General features: G+C 40.0%; 1 protein-coding gene and 1 pseudogene across 8 annotated transcripts in view; both read right to left on the bottom strand.

Annotated features, from left to right (window-relative positions):
* DNM1L (dynamin 1 like) overlaps positions 1–19,718 on the bottom strand; it is a 51,551-nt gene extending 31,833 nt beyond the window's left edge. For 6 of the 8 annotated variants that reach the window (XM_035027927.1, XM_035027926.1, XM_035027923.1 and 3 more), the window contains exon 1: positions 19,470–19,717. In XM_035027927.1, the coding sequence (XP_034883818.1) occupies positions 19,470–19,571 (102 nt within the window). In that variant the 5' untranslated portion in view covers positions 19,572–19,717. Of the gene's footprint in view, positions 1–19,469 lie in introns of all 8 variants that reach the window. The other 2 variants (XM_035027921.1, XM_035027920.1) reach the window with 1 other exon arrangement.
* Positions 1,045–3,209, bottom strand: LOC118025519 (annotated as a pseudogene).
* Positions 19,719–21,354: the final 1,636 nt, after the last annotated feature.

Raw genomic sequence — 21,354 nt, forward strand, 5'->3', positions numbered from 1 at the left:
ATATCTTAGATATAAAATTTCCACAATAAATTGTGTCTTCTCTCGTAAGTCTTCTCATAAATATGTCTTCTCTTGGGGCACCTGGGTGGCTCAGTCGTTAAGCATCTGCCTTCAGCTCAGGTCATGGTCCCAGGGTCCTGGGATCGAGCCCTACATCAGGCTCCCTGCTTGGCGGGAAGCCTGCTTCTCCCTCTCCCACTCCCCCTGCTTGTGTTCCCTCTCTTACTATGTCTCTATCTGTCAAATAAATAAATAAAATCTTTAAAAAAAAGTATGTCTTCTCTCATGAATGGTTACTGTTGAAAAGTATAACAATAATCTGATTTTTCTTCTCTTATAAGAGACTTTCTGAATTCTTGCCTGCATGTCTGAGGGCATTCTATTTTTCCTTTAAAGTCCAATAATTTTACTAGACTATGTTCTATGTCAGGGTTGGTCTTTCTGTGCCAATGTTCTCAGGTATGTGCTGTGCTTTTTCAAAATGGAATTCCAAATCTGTTTTTAAAATTCAGTTAAATTTTTAGTATCTGTTCTGTTCCCTTCCTAGCTTTATTTTCCTTGGGGGGGGGAGGGGCAGTTCCCATTATACATATGTTGGATCTTCTTTGCCTGTTTTCAGTATGTTAACTTCTGTCAAATTCGTTTTACAACTCTTTTTTACCCTTATTTTTTTTTCAGTTTCTCATAATTGTACATTTATAGTAGCATGCTTCAGTAACTTTAAAGTAAAAGTAACGGTCCTATAAATTACTGATGAAGTACAATAAAGAATATCTGTGTTGCACATTTAAATCACTTAATTTTTTTTAGTTTTTTAAAATATATTTTTTAAAGATTTTATTTATTTGACAGAGAGAAAGAGCACTAGCATGGGAAGAGGCAGAGGGAGAAGCAGGCTCCCGACTGAGCAGGGAGCCTGATGGGGGGCTCGATCCCAGGACTCTGGGATCATGACCTGAGCTGAAGGCAGATGCTTAACCAACTGAGCCACCCAGGTGCTCCTAAACCACTTTAAAGAACTCTGTCATTATCCACATCAAGAGTTATCTACATAGATATTTATATAAAATGAGGAATATATTAGAATTAAACTGCTACCTGGTTTCCATTTTTCTTAAAATGACTTAATGTGCATAGATTGAGTCATATCTGAATATTCTCTACATGATGGACTCTCCACTTCTGAAATGTCATGATATGATATCCTTAAGGTTTGTTGATGATTATATAATATTCATTGCTGTTTAGGGTCAACAATTTCAAATGATACTTTATATTGAAATAAGAGACTTACTGAATATTATTATTTTACTTCAAGTCTAATTTTAGTTCCAGAGAAGGCAGTGCTGTCTTAAAGGTTCAGATAAGGTTTTCTTTTTCTCTTACTCCAGGAAGATCACTTAACAACAAATACTTGAGGTTTCTTAAGTGATATAAAGCAATGATGCCTTTGTCTGTGATATTCCCACATGAAATTATATCCATTTCCAATATGCTTTTTTGTAAATTTTCAGGTTTACCAAGTCTCTCCTGTCATCATCAATATAATGACACTTGCATAGTCTTATTTTTTCAACATGCTGTAGGCCCTCCAGGTGATCAAATCCAATTCTCATGATACAAGAGTTGGTGGCATCCATCGCCTGAATCTTGTATTTGTCCAGAGGTCCTGTTGGGAGGTGGTTGTAGTCCTTCTGTCACCTCTCCTGGCCATGGTAGCACACCATGGCCCCACAGTGCAGCAGCCACTCAGATGCTGCCCTATCGGGTCCCACATCCTTGATGTGTTCATAATCCACTTTATTAAACACTGCACTCAACCAGCCCCAAAAGTTTCTTCAGTCACATGACCATGGGAGTTTCTTAGATATAAAAGCCACACAACTGCTGGGAAATTTCTCCAAACAGCATCATTTGAGAGCGCCGGAGGTAGGGAGGGCTCTTACCCTTATTTTTAATGTCTTTCCTTTTCATCTTTCTCCCTCAAGGTACTGTCTGTTATGTTTATTTGTTCTTGTATTTCTTCGTTCCCTTCATTTTAAAATAAATGTTCTTTCATTTCTAGTATTTTACTAAGTTCTATCACCTCGTTTTTATTTTTTCTTATGCAAATTTGTTTTAATGCCTTGTTGTGATTATGTCTTGTCTTGCCTTTTGTCTTAATATCTAATTGTTTTCATCTGTTTTGTGGATATGTCTTTCTGGTGTGCTTTCTTGTCTACAGGGCTGCTATTCTGAGTTTCATTTTTCTTTAAAAATTGTGAGATTTGACAACATTTTCTAAACTTTAGAAAAAAGCTTGGCCTAGAATAGCTATTCTAACTTCACACTCTAAAACGCCCCTCATTTACATATAATGTTCAAAAATATAGTTCTTTGTTTTCTGTTATCTTGTCTCTCTCTCCACCAATTTTATCAGGATTTTCTCTTTCCTTTGCTGTATTCTTCAGGCGATGCTCAGTTATATTCTCAGTTCTTTTGCACTCTATTAATTGGCCCTGGAAAGGAGCTTTGGTTGGTTAGTTTTCAAAGTTTCACAAAGGTGCTCTAGTCCCTTAAGACTTGATCACAGACCTCTCTCACACACCCATTATCTGTGTGTGCAAAACCCCATCCTGTTTCAGCTCTTACTCTTAAACTGGCCACCCAAGATTTCCAGTGATTGCTTTTTGCCTATTTTTTGATTCCCAGATTCATCTGATGTTCCACTGCTTCCCTCTTCCTCTTCCTACATAGATAATAATACACAGGTCTTGGAATTGTTTGTGGTTCGTCCCCAACCTACTGGTATTGGAGGATTTACAGAGAAACATGGTCAACTCATTTTCTTGTAAATGTTGCAGAGGCACCTGGTTGGCACAGTTGGTTAAGTGTCCAACTCTCAGTTTCAGCTTGGGTCATGATCTCAGGGTCCTGGGATCGAGCCCCACATCAGGCTCTGTGAGTCTGTTTGAGATGCTCTCTCCCTCTCTCTCCTGCTCATGCATGCTCACTCTCTCACTCTCTAAAATAAATCTTTAAAAAAATGTTGTAAATGATCATGGGTTTTGGGTTTCCTATTCTATTTGTCCCATTTTTATGGGAAGGTCATACAGAGATTAGATAACTATTCTATCACTATTGTCATCTCAGAAACCACAATATGGAAATTTAGCCCATTTGGAAAAACTGAGGCTAATGCTTAATATTATACTTTTTTTACATTATTTAGTCATGAAAAGAAATAAAGTATGGATACATGCTACAACATGGATGAACCTCAAAAACATTATGCTAAGTGAAAGAAGTCAGTCACAAAAGGCCACATATTTTTTGGATCCTGTTTACATGAAATGTCCAGAACAGGCAAGATAGTAGATTAAGTGGCTGCCAAGCACTGGGGATGGAGGGAAATGGGGAGGGACCACTAATGGATACAGGTTTCTTTTTCAGGATAATGAAATACCTAAAACTAGATTATGGTGATGGTTGCACAACTCTACAGACATGCTAAAAACTACTGATTATATATTTCAAGCGGGTGAACTTTACGGTATATAAACAACATCTCAATAAAGCTGTGGGGAAAAAAACAAAATAAAGGAGAAAAAAGTTTCAAATGAATTACAAATTTTAAAAAGTACTAGAGAATATTAAAGTATACCCTCCTGACTCCCTAATACATAAAATGTACAAACTAGAAAAAAGAAATTGATAATTCAACTACAGTAAAATTGAAATTTCTTTTACTCATACAAAAAAAATTAAGAGGAAAATATTTGTGATTCCCATAACTGAAAAAGAACTAGTAAGCAAAATGCAAAAATAACTTCTATAAATCAGTAAGAAAAAGATGAATAATCTAATAGAAAATAACGTGCTGAGATAGTAACAGAAACTCACAAAAACAGAACCACAAAAGGACAAGAGAAAAGTTAAGATGCTCAAACTTGTTAATAATCAGGGAGATATAATAAAGCCACAATTAAATACCATAAATTTAAAACATGACAATAAACAAGAGTCCTGTCCAAGATGGCAACTTAAGATGCTGAACTCACCTCCTCCACAGACACACCAAATCTACACCTGATTATACAGCACTTCCTCCAAAGAACTGAGGTCAGCCTGAATAGCTTCTACACCACAAAACACAGAGAGGTCACACAGAAAATGGCAGAAGAGCTGGAGAAACCAGACAGCATAAGGAAGGGAACCTCTACCCCCAACGCTGTGAACTGCAGTAGGGAGGGATAGTATGAAGGGACTACGGGCAGATTCATCTGCCCTGGGGCACAGAAAAAAAACTATGGTTTAAAAAAGCAATTAGGATATAAAAGATCCAGCCATACAACTCCACCGAACAGTGGGGGAGCTGCTGGGACTCTCTCCAGTCTAGAGAAGCTGGCAAGCGCCACAGTTTACGTTCACCTTCCACCTTGATAGTGGAGATGGGAGCAGGGTTCCAGGTGCCATAGCCAACCCACCACCTCAGAGAGTACCGGGCCATAGCCCACATCAGCCATAGCTACAGCCATCCTGTCAAGGCAGCACCAGGGTGGCACACATCAAGACACCCTTGGTCAGCACTCACTACGGCTCCAGCTGTCAAGGCAAGGTGACAGGCACTAAGTACCCCCAGAACACCACAGGCCCACACCACCTTGACTCAAGACAGCTTGCAAGGGCACACCCCTAGCACAGAGCACTCCAGGACTACCTGGCTCACACCCTGCCTGGATCCAGCCACTCTGCCAAGGGACCCCTTGCATGGAGCACCCCAGGCACCCCTGGCCCATGCTGACTCAGTTCCAGCCACCTCACCAAGGAATCCCCTGAGTAGTGCACTCCAGATCCCCTGGCCTGCACTGCATCTTGTCTGCAGTCACCTTACCAGGGCACTGCCTGCACAGGGTGCTCCAGGATACCCTGGCCCACACAAGCCCTGGCTCTGGTCACCCCGCCAGGGCACCCCCTGCACTGAGTACCCCCAGACATACCAGCTTGCACCCACTTCAGATTCAGCAATCCTGCCAGGGTGCCCTCTGTGTGGAGAACCCAAGGACCAGCTCATATCCACTTCAGCTTTAGCTGCCCTACCAGGGTGCCCTCTGTAGGGAGAGACCTGGGACCCCCAAGCTTGCACCCACTTCATCTTCAACTGTGCTACGAGAGTACCCTCTGAGTGGAAAGCCCCTGGACCACCCAGGCCCATGCCCACTTCCTTGCTGGCCATTCCACCAGGGCAGCCCCAGCACAGAGAGCCCCAGCACAGAGTGCTCCAGACACAACTCCAGCCAGCCCAAGTCACCAAGCACACGCAGTCTACACAGGGGATGACTATACCCAAGACCACACCTTCAATTTAGGAGAAGTAGCTGTCCCACCCAATTCACAGAAACAAACAAAGAAAGTCAAGCAAAATGGGAGACCAAAGAATATGCTCCAAACAAAAGAACAGAACAAAACCTCAAAAAAATAACTAAATGAAACAGAGATAAGCAATATGCCTGATAAAGAGTTTAAAGTAACGATAATATAGATGTTCTCCAGACTGTTGAGAAGAGTGGGAGAACTCAGTGAGACCTTCAATAAAGAGATAGTAAACACTAAAAAGATGTAATCAAATTTGAAGAAAACATTAACTAAAATGGAAAATACACTAGAGAGAATCAACAGCACATTAGAGGATACAAAAGATTGGATCAGCAATCTGGAAAACAAGGTAATGGAAAGCATCCAAGCTGAAGAGCAAAAAGAAAAAAAGAATTTTTTTAAAATGACAATTAGGGGCGCCTGGGTGGCTCAGTCGTTAAGCATCTGCCTTCGGCTCAGGTCATAATCCCAGGGTCCTGGGATCGAGTCCCACATCGGGCTCCTTGCTCGGCAGGAAGCCTGCTTCTCCCTCTCCCACTCCCCCTGCTTGTGTTCCTGCTCTCGCTATCTCTCTCTGTCAAATAAATAAATAAAATCTTTTAAAAAAATAAAATAAAATAAAATAAAATGACAATTAGGCTAAGGGATCTCTTGGACATCAAGTGAATTAACATTCACATTATAAGGGTCCCAGAAGAAGAGAGGGGAAAAAAAGATATGAAGAAATAATAGCTAAAAACTTCCCTGACCAAGAAGGGAAGGAAACAGACATCCAAGTTCAGGAAGCACAAAGAGTTGCAAACAAGATGAACCCAGGAAGCCCACAGCAATACAACATAATTTAAATGGCAAAAGTTAAAAATAGAGAATTTAAAAAGCAGGAGAGAAGAAAAAAATTATGTAGAAGGGAAACTTCATAAGGCTATCAGCAGATTTTTTGGGAGAAACTTTGCAGCCAGAAAGGAGTGGCATGATATATTCAAAGGGCTAAAAGGAAAAACATCTACAACCAAAAATACTATACCCAGCAAGGTTATCATTCAGAATTGAAGGAGAGATAAAGAGTGTCTCAAACAAAAATTAAAGAAGTTCATTGCCACTAAACCAGCCTTACAAAAAATGATAAAGTGACTTCTGTAAGTGGGAGGAAAAAAGCTATAATTAGAAATAAGAAAATTATGAGAAAAAGATGTAAAATATACCATATACATAAAACATGGAGGAGGGAGTAAAAAAGTTTTCTTTGAATGTGTTCAAATTTAAGTGACCACCAACTTAATATAGACTGCTATATACTTAGGACCCTACATATGAATCTCATGGTAAATACAAACCCAAAACCTGTAATAGATACACAAAAAACAAGGAAAAAGAAAATAAAGCATAACACTACAGAAAGTCATCAATAACAAGGAAAGAGAGCTAAAGAAAAGGAACAGAGAAGAACTACAAAAACAACCAGAAAACTATTAACAAAATGGCAAAAAGTACACACCTATCAATAATTATTTTAAATGTAAATAGACTAAATGCTCCACTAATCAAAAGACATAGGGTGGTGAAATGGATTAAAAAAAAAAAAAAAAACTCCTTTATATAATGCCTACAAGAAACTCACTTCAGACCTAAAGATACATAAAACCTGAAAGTATGGAAAACGACATACCATGCAAACAGAAATGAAAAAAAAAATGCTGGTGTAGCAATACTTTTATCAGACAAAAATGGACTTTAAAACAATGACTGTAACAAAAGACAAAGAAGGGCATTACATAATGATAAACAAGTCAATCCCGCAGGAGTATATAACAATTGTTAAGTATCTACACACCCAAAATTGGAGCACTTGTATACATAAAGCAAATATTAAGACACAAAAGGAAAAATTAATAGTAATACAATAATAGTAGAGGACTTTAACATCCCACTTACGTTAATAGACAGATCATCCAGGCAGAAATTCAATAAAGGTACAGTGTCTTTGTTTGGGGCTTGAACTCACAACTCTGCGATCAAGACCTGAGCCGAGATCAAGAGTCGGACACTTAACCAACTGAGCCACCCAGGCACCCCAAGGAACAGTGTCTTTGAATGACACATGAGACCAGATGGACTTAAATATATACAGAATATTCCATCCAAAAACAGAATACACATCCTTTCGTTGGAACACTCACGAGGACAGATCACATGTTAGGCTACAAAAACAAGTCTCAATAAAGTTAAGATGGAAATCATATCATGCATCTTTTCTGACTACAAGAGTATGAAACTAAAAATGAATTACAAGAAAAAAACTGGGAAAAACCACAAACATGTGGACACTAAAGAACACAGTAATAAGCATCAAACTGGTCAATGAAGAAATCAAATAGGAAATCAAAACATACATGGAGACAAATGAGAATATAAACACAATGGTCCAAATCTTTAAATGTGGCAAAAAACAATTCTTAAAGGAAAATTTACAGTGATACATGCTTCATCAAGAAATAAGAAAAATCTCAAATAATCTTCCACCTAAAATAACGAGAACAAGAACAAAGCCCAGAGTGAATAGAAGGAAATAATAAAGATTAGAACACAAATAAATGAAATAGAGACTGATAAAACAGTACAAAAAAAAAAAATCAATGAAACCAAGAGCTAGTTCTGTGAAAATAAAACAAAACTGATAAGCTTTTAGCCAGAATTATCAAGAAAAAAAGAGGACACAAATAAAATCAGAAATGAAAGAGAACAACCAACACCGCAGAAATAGGATTGAGAGACTACAAAAAAAAAAAAAATTAATACGCCAGCAAATTGACAACCTAGAAAAATGGATAAATTCCTATAAACATACAATCTTCCAAAACTAAATCAGAAAGAAATAGAAAATCTGAACAGACCAATTACTCATAATAAAACTGAATTGGTAAAAACAAAAACAAAAACTCCCAACAAATAAAAGCCCAAGACTAGATGGCTTCACAGGTGAATTCTACTAAACATGTAAAGAAGAGTTAATACCTATTCTTCTCAAACTATTCCAAAAAAATAGAAAAGAAAGGAAAACTTCTAAATTCATCCTATGAGGCCAGCATTACCCTGCATTATCAAAACCAGATAAAGACACCACAAAAAAAGAAAACTACAGGCCAATATCTTTGATGAACATAGATGCAAAAATCCCCAACAAAATATTAGCAAACTGACTCCAACAATACGTTAAAAAAATCATTCACGGCACACCTGGATGGCTCAGTCAGTTAAGCGTCTGCCTTCAGCTCAGGTCATGACCCCAGGGTCCTGGGATCAAGTCCCGCATCAGGCTCCTTGCTCAATGAGAAGCCTGCTTCTCCCTCTGCCTGTAGCTCCCCCTGCTTGTGCGCTGGCTTGCTCTCTCTCTGACAAATAAATAAATAAAATCCTGAAAAAAAAAATCATTCACTACAATCAAGTGGGATTTATTCCTGGGATGCAGGGTGGTTCAATATCCATAAAACAATCAGTGTGCTACATCACATCAACAAATCAAAGGATAAGAACCATATGATCATTTCAATAGATGCAGAAAGAGCATTTGACAAAGTAAAAAAATCCATTCATCAGGGCACCTGGGTGGCTCAGTCGGTTAAGCGACCAACTCTTGGTTTCAGCTCAGGTCATGATTTCAGGGTTGTGAGATCGAGCCCCACACTGGGCTCCACGCTCAGTGGGGAGTCTGCTTGAGATTCTCTTTCTCCCTCTCCTTCCCTCTCTGCTGGTCCCCTGGCTCACGCTCTCTAAAATAAATAAAACCTTAAAAAAAAATCCATTCAACAAAGTAGGTTTAGAGGAGACATACCTCAACATAATAAAGGCCATATGTGAAAAACCCAAAGCTAACACCATCCGCAATGGGAAAAAACTGTGAGCTTTTCTCCTAAGATCAGGAACAAGATAAGGATGTCTACTCTCCCCACTTTTATTCAACATAGTACTTTAAGTCCTAGCCACAGTAATCAGACAAGAAAAGAAATAAAGGCATTCAAATTGGTAAGGAAAAAGTAAAACTTTGATTATCGGCAGATTATGTGATACTATATATAGAAAACCCTAAAGACTCCACCAAAAAACTACTAGAACTGATAAATGAATTCAGGAAGGTTGCAGAATACAAAGTCAATATACAGGTATCTGTTGAATTTCTATATACTAATAATGAAGCAGCAGAAAGAAATGAAGAACACAGTCCATTTACAATTGTGCCAAAATTAATAAAATACCAAAGAATAAACATAACCAAGGAAGTGAGAGACCTGTATTCTAAAAACTATAAAATACTAATGAAAGAAAATAAAGATGACACAAACAAAATAGAAAGATATTCCATGGTCATGGATTGGGAGAACAAATATTGTTAAAATGTCCATACTACCCAAAGCAATCTACAGACTTAATGCAATCCATATCAAATACTTTTCACAGAACTAGAACAAATAATCCTAAAAGTTGTATGGAACCACAAAAGACCCCAAATACCCAAAGTAATCTGGAAAAAGAAGAACAAAACGGGAGATTATCAAAATCCCAGATTTCATGATACACTACAAAGCTATATTAATACAAACAGTATAGTACTGGCACAAAAACAGACACCTAGATCAAAGGAACAGAATAGAGAGCCTAGAAATAAATGCACAATGGTTGATTAATCTATAGCAAAGGAGGCAAGAATATGCAATGGGAAAAAGACAGTCTCTTCAACAAATAGTGCTAGGAAAACTGAACAACTATATACAGAATGAAACTGGACCACTTTCTTACACCATACACAAAAATAAACTCAAAAAAGGGGCGCCTGAGTGGCTCAGTGGCTTAAGCATCTGCCTTCGGCTCAGGTCATGATCCCAGGGTCCTGGGATCGAGCCCTGCATCAGGCTCCCTGCTCCACGGGAAGCCTGCTTCTCCCTCTCCCACTCCCCCTGCTTGTGTTCCCTCTCTGGCTGTATCTCTCTGTCAAATAAATAAATAAAATCTTTAAAAAAAAAAAAAAAACCTCAAAATGGATTAAAGACCTAAATGTGAGACCTGAAACCATAGAAATCCTAGAAGAGAGCACAGGCAGTAATTTCTCTGACATGTCAGAGCAATATTTTTCTAGACATGTCTCCTAAGGCAAGGGAAACAAAAATAAACTATTGGGTCTATATCAAAATAAAAAGGTCTGCACAGCAAATGAAACAATTGACAAAACTAAAAGCCGGTCTACTGAATGGGAGAAGATAGTTGCAAATGACATACCCAATAAAGGGTATATTTTGTATCCAAAATATAAAAGAACTTACACAACTCAATACCAAAAAAACAAATAATCCAATTAAAAATGGGCAAAAGACGGGGCACCTGGGTGGCTCAATCGTTAAGCGTCTGCCTTCAGCTCAGGTCATGATCCCAGGGTCCTGTGATAGAGCCCTGCATCGGGTTCCCTGCTCTGTGGGAAGCCTGCTTCTCCCTCTCCCGCTCGCTCCCCCTGCTTGTGTTCCCTCTCTCGCTGTGTCTCTCTCTGTCAAATAAATAAATAAATAAAATCTTTAAAAAAATAATTAAAAATTTTTAAAAAAATAAAAATGGGTAAAAGACATGAACAGACATTTCTCCAAAGAAGACATAGGGATGACCAACAGACACATGAAAAGATGCTCAACATCACAACTCAAGGGAAATGCAAATCAAAACCACAATGAGATACCACCTCACACCTGTCAGAATAGCTTAAAAACGTAAGAAATAACTAGTGTTGACAAGAATGTGGAGAAAAAGGAACGCTTGTGCACTGTTGGTGGGAATGCAAACTGGTGCAGCCACTTTGGAAAACAGTATGGAGGGTCCTTGAAAAATTGAAAATAGAATTACCATATGATACAATAATTCCACTACTGGGTATTTACCCAAAAAATACAAAAATGTTGATTTGAAAAGACATATGCACCCTTTCAGGGTTTTTTTTTTTTTTTTTAATTTTATTATGTTATGTTAATCACCATACATCATTAGTTTTTGATGTAGTGTTCCATGATTCATTGTTTGCGTATAACACCCAGTGCTCCATTCAGTATGTGCCCTCTTTAATACCCATCACCAGGCTAACCCATCCCCCACCCCCTCCCCTCTAGGATCCTCAGTTTGTTTCTCAGAGTCCATAGTCTCTCATGGTTCATCTCCCCCTCCATTTTCCCCCCCTTCATTTTTCCCTTCCTACTATCTTTTTTTTTTTTTTTTTTTAACATATAATGTATTATTTGTTTCAGAGGTACAGGGCTATGATTCAACAGTCTTACACAATTCACAGCGCTCACCATAGTACATACCCTCCCCAGTGTCTATCACCCAGCCACTCCATCCCTCCCACCCCTCACCACTCCAGCAACCGTCAGTTTGTTTCCTGAGATTAAGAATTCCTCATATCGGGGCGCCTGGGTGGCTCAGTTGGTTAAGCGACTGCCTTCGGCTCAGGTCATGATCCTGGAGTCCCAGGATCGAGTCCCGCATCGGGCTCCCTGCTCTGCAGGGAGTCTGCTCCTCCCTCTGACCCTCCCCCCTCTCATGTGCTCTCTGTCTCTCTCATTCTCTCTGTCTCAAATAAATAAAATCTTTAAAAAAAAAAAAAAGAATTCCTCATATCAGTGAGATCATATGATACATGTCTTTCTCTGATTGACTTATTTCGCTCAGCATAATACCCCCCAGTTCCATCCACGTCGCTGCAAATGGCAAGATTTCATTCCTTTTGATGGCTGCATAATATTCCATCGTATATGTATACCACATCTTCTTTATCTGTTCATCTGTCGATGGTCCCTTTCAGTTTTTGCAGCATTATTTACAATAACCAAATTATGGAAGCAGCCCAAGTTTCTACTGATAGATAAATGGATAAGAAGGTGTGGTGTGTATATATAGGATACATGGACAGAGAGATGGATAGATGGATACATACATATACAGACACACACACACACACGGAATATTACTCAGCCATAAAAAATGAAATCATGCCACTTATAATAACACGGATCAATCTAGAAAGTATAATGCTAAGTGAAGTAAGTCAGAGAAAGACAAATACCATATGATTTTACTCGTATGTAGACTCTTAACTATAGAGAACTGATGGTTACCAGATTGGGGGTGGGGGGTGTGAAATAAGTAAAGGGGTTTTTAGGAGTACACTTATGATGAGCACTGAATAATGTACAGAATTGTGGAATCAAGATATTTGTACACCTGAAACTAATATAACACTGTATGTTAAGTGAATTGGATTTAAAATTTAAGAAAAAAAACACATTAGACCAGACAGAGTTAAGAGATATACATAGAACATTCCGTCCAAAACTAACAGAATATACATTATTCTCAAGCACACATGAACACTCTCCAGCATAGATCATATATCAGGCCACAAAACAAATCCTAGTAAGTTTAAGAATACTGAAATGATGGGGCGCCTGGGTGGCTCAGTCAGTTAAACATCTGCCTTCGGCTCAGGTCAGGATCTCAGGGTCCTGGGATGGAGCACTGAGTCAGGCTCCCTGCTGAGCAGGGAGCCTGCTTCTCCCTCTCCCTCTGTCTGCCGCTCCCCCTGCTTGTGCTCTATCTCTCTCTCTCTGTGTCAAATAAATAAATAAAAAGTCTTTTAAAAAAGTCTCTTATAAGAATACTGAAATGGTATCAAGCATCTTTTCCAACCACAATGGTATTAAAACAGGAATCAATTACAAGAAGACTAAAAAATCTTTAAATATGTGGCGATTAGACAACATGCCACTGAACAAACAATGTATGAAAAAATAAAAAAAAAATAGCTTGAAACAAATGAAAATAAAATATACCAAAACTTACAGGATGCAGCACAAACAGTTCTAACAGAGAATCTCATAGTGATAAATGCCTATATTAACAAACAAGAAAGATCTCAAACAACCTAACTTTACACCTCAAGGAACTAGAAAAGGAAGACTAAATTAATCCCAAAATTAGTAGTAAAGGGATGAAATATACCAAAGATCAAAACAGACATAAATGAAATAGAGACTGAAAAGAGAGCAGGAAAAAAAAAAAAGAAATGAAGAGCTGTTGTTTTGAAAAGATAAAAAATACACAAACCTTTAGCTAGGCTTGCCCAAAAAAAAACGAGGACTCGAAATCAGAAATAAAAGAGGAGATGTTAATCACAAAAATACAAAAGATCTTAAAAGACTACTCTTAATACACATATGCATGTGCAATGGAATACTATTCAGCCATAAAAAAGGAAAGAAATCCTGCTATTTGCAACAACATAGATGGATCTTGACAGCATTACACTAACTGAAATAAGTCAGAGAAAGACAAATACCTACATGTGGAATCTAAAAAAAAAGCAAAAAAGAAGTCAGAGATACAGAGAACAGATTACTGGCTGTCAGTAGCAGGGGGTAGGTGAAATGGGTGAAGGTGGTCAAAGGTACAAACTCCCAATAAAGTAAGTCCTGGGAATGTAATGCACAGTATGGTGACTACAGATAATAATACTGTGCCTTCTATTTGAAAGTTGCTAAGACAGTAAATTTTAAGTTTTCACAAGGAAAAAAATGTAACTATGTGTGAAGAATATTAACTAGACTTACTGTGGTGATTTCACTATATATGTATATCAAATCATTATGTTGCACTCATGAAACTAATACAATGCTGTATGTCAATTATACCTCAATTACAAAAAATTATGTCAACAGATTCACATACAGACCAAACAAAACATGCTTACAGGTTCTCATTTTTACCTATTACGAATAATGTTGGCTTCCTCAACAACTGGTTAGAACAGTGCTTGTTTTCCCCAGTGATTTAAACACCCACCCTCCACACTCTTCCCAGGAAGGTGAGTGGCTACAGAAATTCCAGTATGGCAAGTCACAGGCAGCTTGCTCCGAAAACAGGGCTCACTTGGCACTGCAATGCTTTCTGCTTTTTTTTTTTTCCTGCTTTTTTCATCTCCACATATTCCCCAAATCTATCTATATATTTAAGGGTTAGAGATTTGTGTGCCTGGTCTTCGTGTCATCTTTCGGTTTCTTCCAAATTGTACTGTATTGAAATTTATACTGTATAGAAATATATAACTTTGGATTTGTATTTTGAAACTGAGCCTTTCACTGGAAAGGCTTTGACGCATTTTTAGCTTTTTCTCTCTGATACCTACCATCAGTTGGAAATAGTAGGTGGTAAATATTCACTCATGACACATTACCCAAAACTGATTCAGTTTTTAACTAAGTTTTTATTTTTCATTGTATAAGATAGGCCTCTTAATTCTTTGATAATAATGAGATAAAAATGTATTTTTCTTAATTTTTTAACTTTTTATTTGTAGTGAAAGAAGCCAGACATAAATGATCACATATTTTAAATTCCATTTCTATGAACTCTCCAGAATAGATAAACCCACAGAGACAGAAAGAAGACTGGCGGTTGCCAGGGACTGGAGGGACAATGAAAAATCGGAAGTGATTGCTTAATGGGTATGGAGTTTTCTTTTTGGGTAATAAAAACGTTTTGGACCTAGAAAGAGATGGTGATTGCACAATACCATGGATGTGCTGAATGGCAATGAACTGTACACTCTGAATGGCAAGTTTTATGTTATATAAATTTCACCTCATTTTAGTTTAAAAAAAAGGAAACAGCACATGAGCTATATAAAGAAACTAGGAAAAAAAGAAAAATATAAGTTTACCTAAAAATATTCACAAGAAATCAATATAGGAATGAAAATTATGATCAATATTTGGCAGGAAATTACTAAACTTAATGAAATCGTCACCTCTATGAACACAAGACAAATGAAGGTATATCCAGCAGGAAAGGGCAAGATTTTAGGAACTAAACTATAGATAGCAGTGTGGGGGGTGGAGGGTGTTTTTTTTTTTAAATAAAGAATTCTAGGGGCACCTGGGTGGCCCAGTCATTAAGCGTCTGCCTTCAGCTCAGGTCATGATCCGAGTCCTGGGATCGAGCCCCGCATCGGGCTCCCTGCTCCGTGGGGAGCCTGCTTCTCCCTCTCCCACTCCTCCTGCTTGTGTTCCCTCTCTCGCTGTGTCTCTCTCTGTCAAATAAATAAATAAAATCTTTTAAAAATAAAAATAAAATAAAATAAAGAATTCTAGAATAATTTAGCACTTTTTAAAAAAAGATTTTATTTATGAGAGAGAGAGAGATGGGGGAGGGGCAGAGGGAGAAGTAGCCTCCCTGCTGAGCAGGGAACCCAAGAGGGCTCCTACCCAGGATCCTGGGATCATGACCTCAGCCAAAGGCAGACCTTTAACTGACTGAGCCACCCAGGTACCCCGATTTAGCCCTTTTTAAAAAAAAGACAATAACAAGAATTGGTGAGGATGTGCAGAAACTGAAACCCTCATACACTGATGGAGGGAATGTAAAATGAAATAGCCACAATCAAAAACAATGTGGCAGTTCCTCAATGTTAAACAAGAGTTACCAAATGACCCAGCAATTCCACTCCTAGGTATATACCCAAGAGAACTGGAAACATGTCCTCAGGACAACTTGTAAACAATGTTCATAGCATTATTCATGATAGCCAAAAAGTGGAAGCAACCTGGTATTCATCAACTAATGAATGGGTAAGCAAACTGTGGCAAATCTATACAATGGAATTTTAGCCATAAAAAGCAATGAAGTAAATACATGGATGAACCTAAAAAACACGCTGAGCAAAAGAAGCCAGACACAAAGAGCCACATATTGTATGATTCCGTTACATTGAAATGTTCAGAACAGACAAATCCATAGAGACAGAAGATAGATTGGTGGTTGCCAGGGAATGGGAAAGCGGGCTGCGCAGTGGGGAACGACTGCTAATGGGTACAGAGTTTCTTTCCTGCATAATAGAAACGTTCTTTAAAAAAAAAAGGTTCGGGAATTAGATAGCGGTGAAGGTGGCATAACCTGGTGAGTATACTAAAACTGAATTTTACACAGGTGAATTTTATGTCGTATGAATTAAATTTTAATTTTTAAAATGTTAAATTAAAAAGAAAGAAAAGGTTGGTCTGGAATCAGGTCATTTAAAACCCAAGATTCCTTTTTGAATTACTAAAGGTGGAGTGCTGAAATCACTGAAATAAAAGGTAAAATGAAAAGTTCCTTACTAGCAACTCCGAGCCGGCATCTCAGGTTAGTGTCATCGGCACTGGGATTCCTCTACTGGGCGGTGGTTTGGATTACACACCTGGGAGGGCTCCCCTTCTAATTCTCAACTTAAAAAAGTGGTTAAACTTCCCAAGTTGAGTCACAAAAGTTAAGTCTACCTCCTTCTCCACCTGCAAAGTACACCATGGTCCAAAAGTATCAACCTTTTCTCTCCCCTCTTCAGGGCTTTCCACACAGATGGTCTCAGAGAAAAAAAACTACTTAGTTAAACCAGAAAAGCTGTGAATGATCTACAGCTATAAACATGATTCCCTCTCAACTCCTCCAACTCTCTAGGCTTGAAATAAGTATTACTTGGGCAATTTAAGAAATCAAAATTTAAAACATTAGCAAGAATGCCACCAAGATCAACATGCTACTGGATGGTAGTATGCCCTTAGGCTCAGCTTCCCTGTCTTTTCCAGTTTCATGCATCTTAAAGTCAAAGACGCACTAAAATTCTTTTCAGTTAGGATCTATGAACCATCCGCATCAGAATCACCTATGATGCCTGGCCGAACCTAGACTTAGAAAATCAAAATCTCGGGGGATGGAATCCAGGAACTTATTTTCAAAGTGATTCTTACATACACTTAAGTTTGCAAATCACTGTTCTAAAAAGTTCAAAAAAATGGGACCTACAGCCATTTAAGATATGGGTAATGTGTAAGATAGAGACTATACCTGTGTTATGAAGACATCATCACCGCTACTGAGTTCACCTGTCAGAACACTTATGTCTGGAACTCACTCATTGTACACTACTCCATTAAATAGGAATGTAATGCATGTGCTGTATAAATATACAAAACATTAAATGGCATAGATGACGAAGTAGTGGTGTACTTGTATTCAAGTCAAGTGAAAGAGATTTTCTTCAACATACTGAGGAAAATATGGAAAAAAAGACATTGTTTCTTATTTATTTCTTCTGTACCTTAATAATAAAGGAGTGAATTTCAGCTAATAAAGACCTAAACGGAGATAAACTTCATTAAATCAAGTCTTGAAAAACTAATTTCCCCAGGGCGCCTGGCTGACTCAGTCAGTAGAGCATATGACTCTTGATCTCAGGGTTTTAAGTTCAAACCCCATGTAGAGTGTACTTAAAACAACAATTAATTTCCCTTCTGAGTAATTTCAAACATCAACACACAAACGCGGCACAGACCTATCACTACTAGGATGGTTTCTGCTAGCACACAAAAATGACTTTCCTAACAGTGAGATCTTTACTTTTCTACTCTGACCCTCCCAATTCTGCCAACAGGCTTACTCACGGAAATAAACTCAATTTTGTGTAAGAAAAATCCTTCTTGATTTTAAACTATTTATGCTGATACACAATAGCCCTGATTCTTTCACTGCTTCAAACTTAAAAAGCATGGAGAATCTCAAAAGTATATGGAAAGTTTCTGGTCCACAGACAGGAAACACTTCCAAATTACCACTAAGGAAGGTTTACTTCACCTCCTTTAATTCTATTTTCAAAAACAGATCCGTTTTGATGATAGAAGTCCAGTGTTTTAAAATATTATCTAGTTACAGTGAGCAATATTCATTCATTCATTCAAAGTATTTATAGAGCACTCACTACATACCCCAGACTGTTCCAGAGCTAGGAACAGGAACACAGCAGTGAACAAAACATGCTAAACAAAATACTGCTCACAATATTACACTGATGATTCAGTGTCCAATCATTACAAATATTGAGTTACAAATACTATAATATATGTAGGCAGGAAAGACCAGAATCGATAGCAACCCTACAGCAGACCAAGCAAATGTGTTTCTGAAATAATTTCTATTACTATATTTAAAAGCAAAAAAAGTGCAAGATGTCTATGCTCTCCAAGGTTTCCAGTGTTTGAATATATTCTATAGTATTCTCTCTCATAATACTTATACTCTACACTAAAATACTGTAGCAAGATATAGCAACAGAAAATGGGTAAACTGAAATGAAAACACAAAATCAATATACCAAGTAATCTCTAAAATGCGTTTCTCTGAACTCTAATAAAAGTCCTAGGATTCTTTTTAAACCCAAGAAAAGCAGTAGGCAGAGAAAATAAAACTTGTACTTCTCCTCCGTCACTCTAGAAATAATTTATTTCTACAACATTTCTGCATATAAAAAATTATGCTATCTATGAGACCCAAAATGAAAAGACCAGAGAACCTTGATGCCCAATTTTGATGGAAGACAAAACCACAGCCTACTCAGAAATACCTGGTTATTCCTTCCTCCAACCCAGGTACAGGTGGTTTCGGGGTGTGTTTTTTGTTTGTTTGTTTGTTGCTTTTTGTTTTTCTGTAACTACTTCGGCGTTCCCGAAACCTGAAGGGATTGCACTGCAGGAGACACGCAGGTGCCACACAGCTGCGGCCTTCGCAGCCCCGACCCCGCAGTTCCAAAACTGACTCCGCAGCCCCTGAGCAAGGCAAGGAGGGGAATAAAAAAAACCGTGCCGCCCTAAAACCAACCGAGGAAGGGCTGGCCGGCCCACCACAAGCCGTGTGGCCCCGCGTGCCCCGCGCGTCCCCCAGGTGCCCTTGCAAATAGCGGCCCGCTGGGCAAGCCGCGCCCGGTCCCCGCGGACTCCAGCTCAGCCCGCCGGCCGGTCCCTCCCCTAGCCCGCCCCCGGGACTCGCCGGGCCCGCCGCGCCGGCTCCGCCCCTCGCCTCCCGACCCGGCCCGGATTCCCAGGCCCGAAGCAACGCAGCCCCAGGCGGGAAGGCGCGGGCAGAGCCCCGGGAGCCCCGGCGCCCCCAGCAGCGCCTTTCCCCTACAGGCCGCAAAGGCCAGCTGGCAGCGGGCGCTGCCCCAGCCCCCCACCAGGCCCGCGCCCCGGACTCTGGCCTGGGCGGACGCCGCCCTCGTCTCTTACCTGCGTCCCCACCACGACGATCTGAGGCAACTGGATGATGTCGGCGCCTACCGTGTTGAAGACATCCTGGAGCTTGTTGATAACGGGAATTAGCGCCTCCATGACTCCGAAAACACGGGACCCTCGCCCGGCCGGCCGCGGCAATGAATGGGGCCGGGGCCCAGAGTCCGCCTCCTTCCTCCTCTCCTCCGCCCTCTCCTCGGGAGCCGGCACCCATTGGACCCCGCCCGCCCGCTACCTGCCCCCTCCCGGCAGGCCACGCGCTAAGAGGAAGGTGGAGAAAGACAAAGTCTTGCCGGGAGTTGTAGTTCTCGGAGGAACGCCGAGGCCTACGGCTTCCAGAAGGCTGCGCGGCGCTGGGCGGGCGGAAAGCCAGGAGCACCCGCAGGGTTCACCCGCGCCTGTCAAAAGAGTAGGGAGCGAGGATCGGAAAGAAGGAGGGACGAGAAACATTTATGCCTGTGTTCGGGGCGTAACGGGTGTGAAAATGCCGGATATGTACAGTACGGAGAAGTACAGCGGAGTATCTTGATTATCCAAGATGTCATTTCCTTATAAGGACGCTTGCTTAACAAGGGCGGGTTGAAGAGGCTTAAAAGGATAGCTCATAGCCTCCGCCACCCGTAGCAGGTGCACAGGATCTGTAGGGTGATACTACAGAAGGCGTGGGGTGCTGTTTTGCAAAACTACACCACCAGCCCCGGTTAGAACACGCGGGTTCTCCAAGGTTTTTGTAAAAACGTGTTCAAAAACAAAAAGTGTTAAGAATCTTAGGTCAAGAGTTTTGGAGGGGAAAGGCTGAGCCCTTGTTCTCTATATTCTGTATAAAACTTTATTTGCTGTGGCCTGATTCCTGGCAAAGTGGAGACCTGATAAGTGCCTTACTTGCTTTTTGCTGTGCTTACTGTACTATTCCTAAACGTTTTTCTTTTTAGACAGATCGTACCTCTCCCCTTCTCCAAACCTCCAAATGTTTCTTTTCTCAAAGTAAAAAAAAAAAAAAAAAAAAGGGTAACATTTGAGCAAAGATCTAAAGTAGGTGGGGAGTGGCGTGCGTGGGTGGCTCAGTCGGTTAAGCGTGTGCCTTGGGCTGAGGTCATGATCCCAGGATCCTGGGATGGAGACGTAAGTGGGGCTCCCTGCTCAGTGGGGAGTCTGCTTCTCCCTCTCCCTCTGCCCTTCTCCTCAGATCCTGCTCGATCTGGCTCTCTCTCCCTCAAATAAATGAATAAAAAGTCTTTTAAGGGGCGCCTGGCTGGCTCAGTCGGTTAAGTGTCTGCCTTCGGCTCAGGTTATGATTCCAGGGTGCTGGGATGTCCAGCCCCGCATCGGGCTCCCGCTCAGCAGGAAGCCTGCTTCTCCCTCTCCCATTCCCCCTGCTTGTGTTCCCTCTCTCGCTGTGTCTCTGTCAAGTAAAGAAATAAAATCTTTATTAAAAAATCTTTTAAAATTTTTAAAAAGGGGCACCTGGGTGACTCAGTCCTTAAGCGTCTGCCTTTGATCCTGGGATCAAGCCCCACATCGCAGCAGGAAGCCTGCTTCTCCCCTCTCCCACGACCCCTGCTCTGTTCCCTCTCTCGCTGTGTCTCTGTCAAATAAATCTTAAAAAAAAATTTTTTTTTAAATAAAGTGTGTGAGCAGAAAGCCCCTTTTGCTCAATTTTTCTCCATAGTATTTATGTCTGCCTCACATGCTACATATTGAACTTGTTTACTCTCTCCTCTTGCTAGATTATCAGCTCCTAGAAGCGAGGGATTTTTGACTAATTTACTGATGCATCCCTGGCCCCTAGAAAGTGACAAAATAGGTACAATCTCAGTCCCATCTGAGTTTACAATGTAACACGATGACACCGTTGCAAATGGGTAGTGTTATGACTGGGTAT

This window comes from Mirounga leonina, unplaced genomic scaffold, assembly GCF_011800145.1.
Source record: "Mirounga leonina isolate KUSES-001 unplaced genomic scaffold, KU_Mleo_1.0 Mir_201, whole genome shotgun sequence".
In the NCBI taxonomy this organism is placed as follows: Eukaryota; Metazoa; Chordata; class Mammalia; order Carnivora; family Phocidae; genus Mirounga; species Mirounga leonina.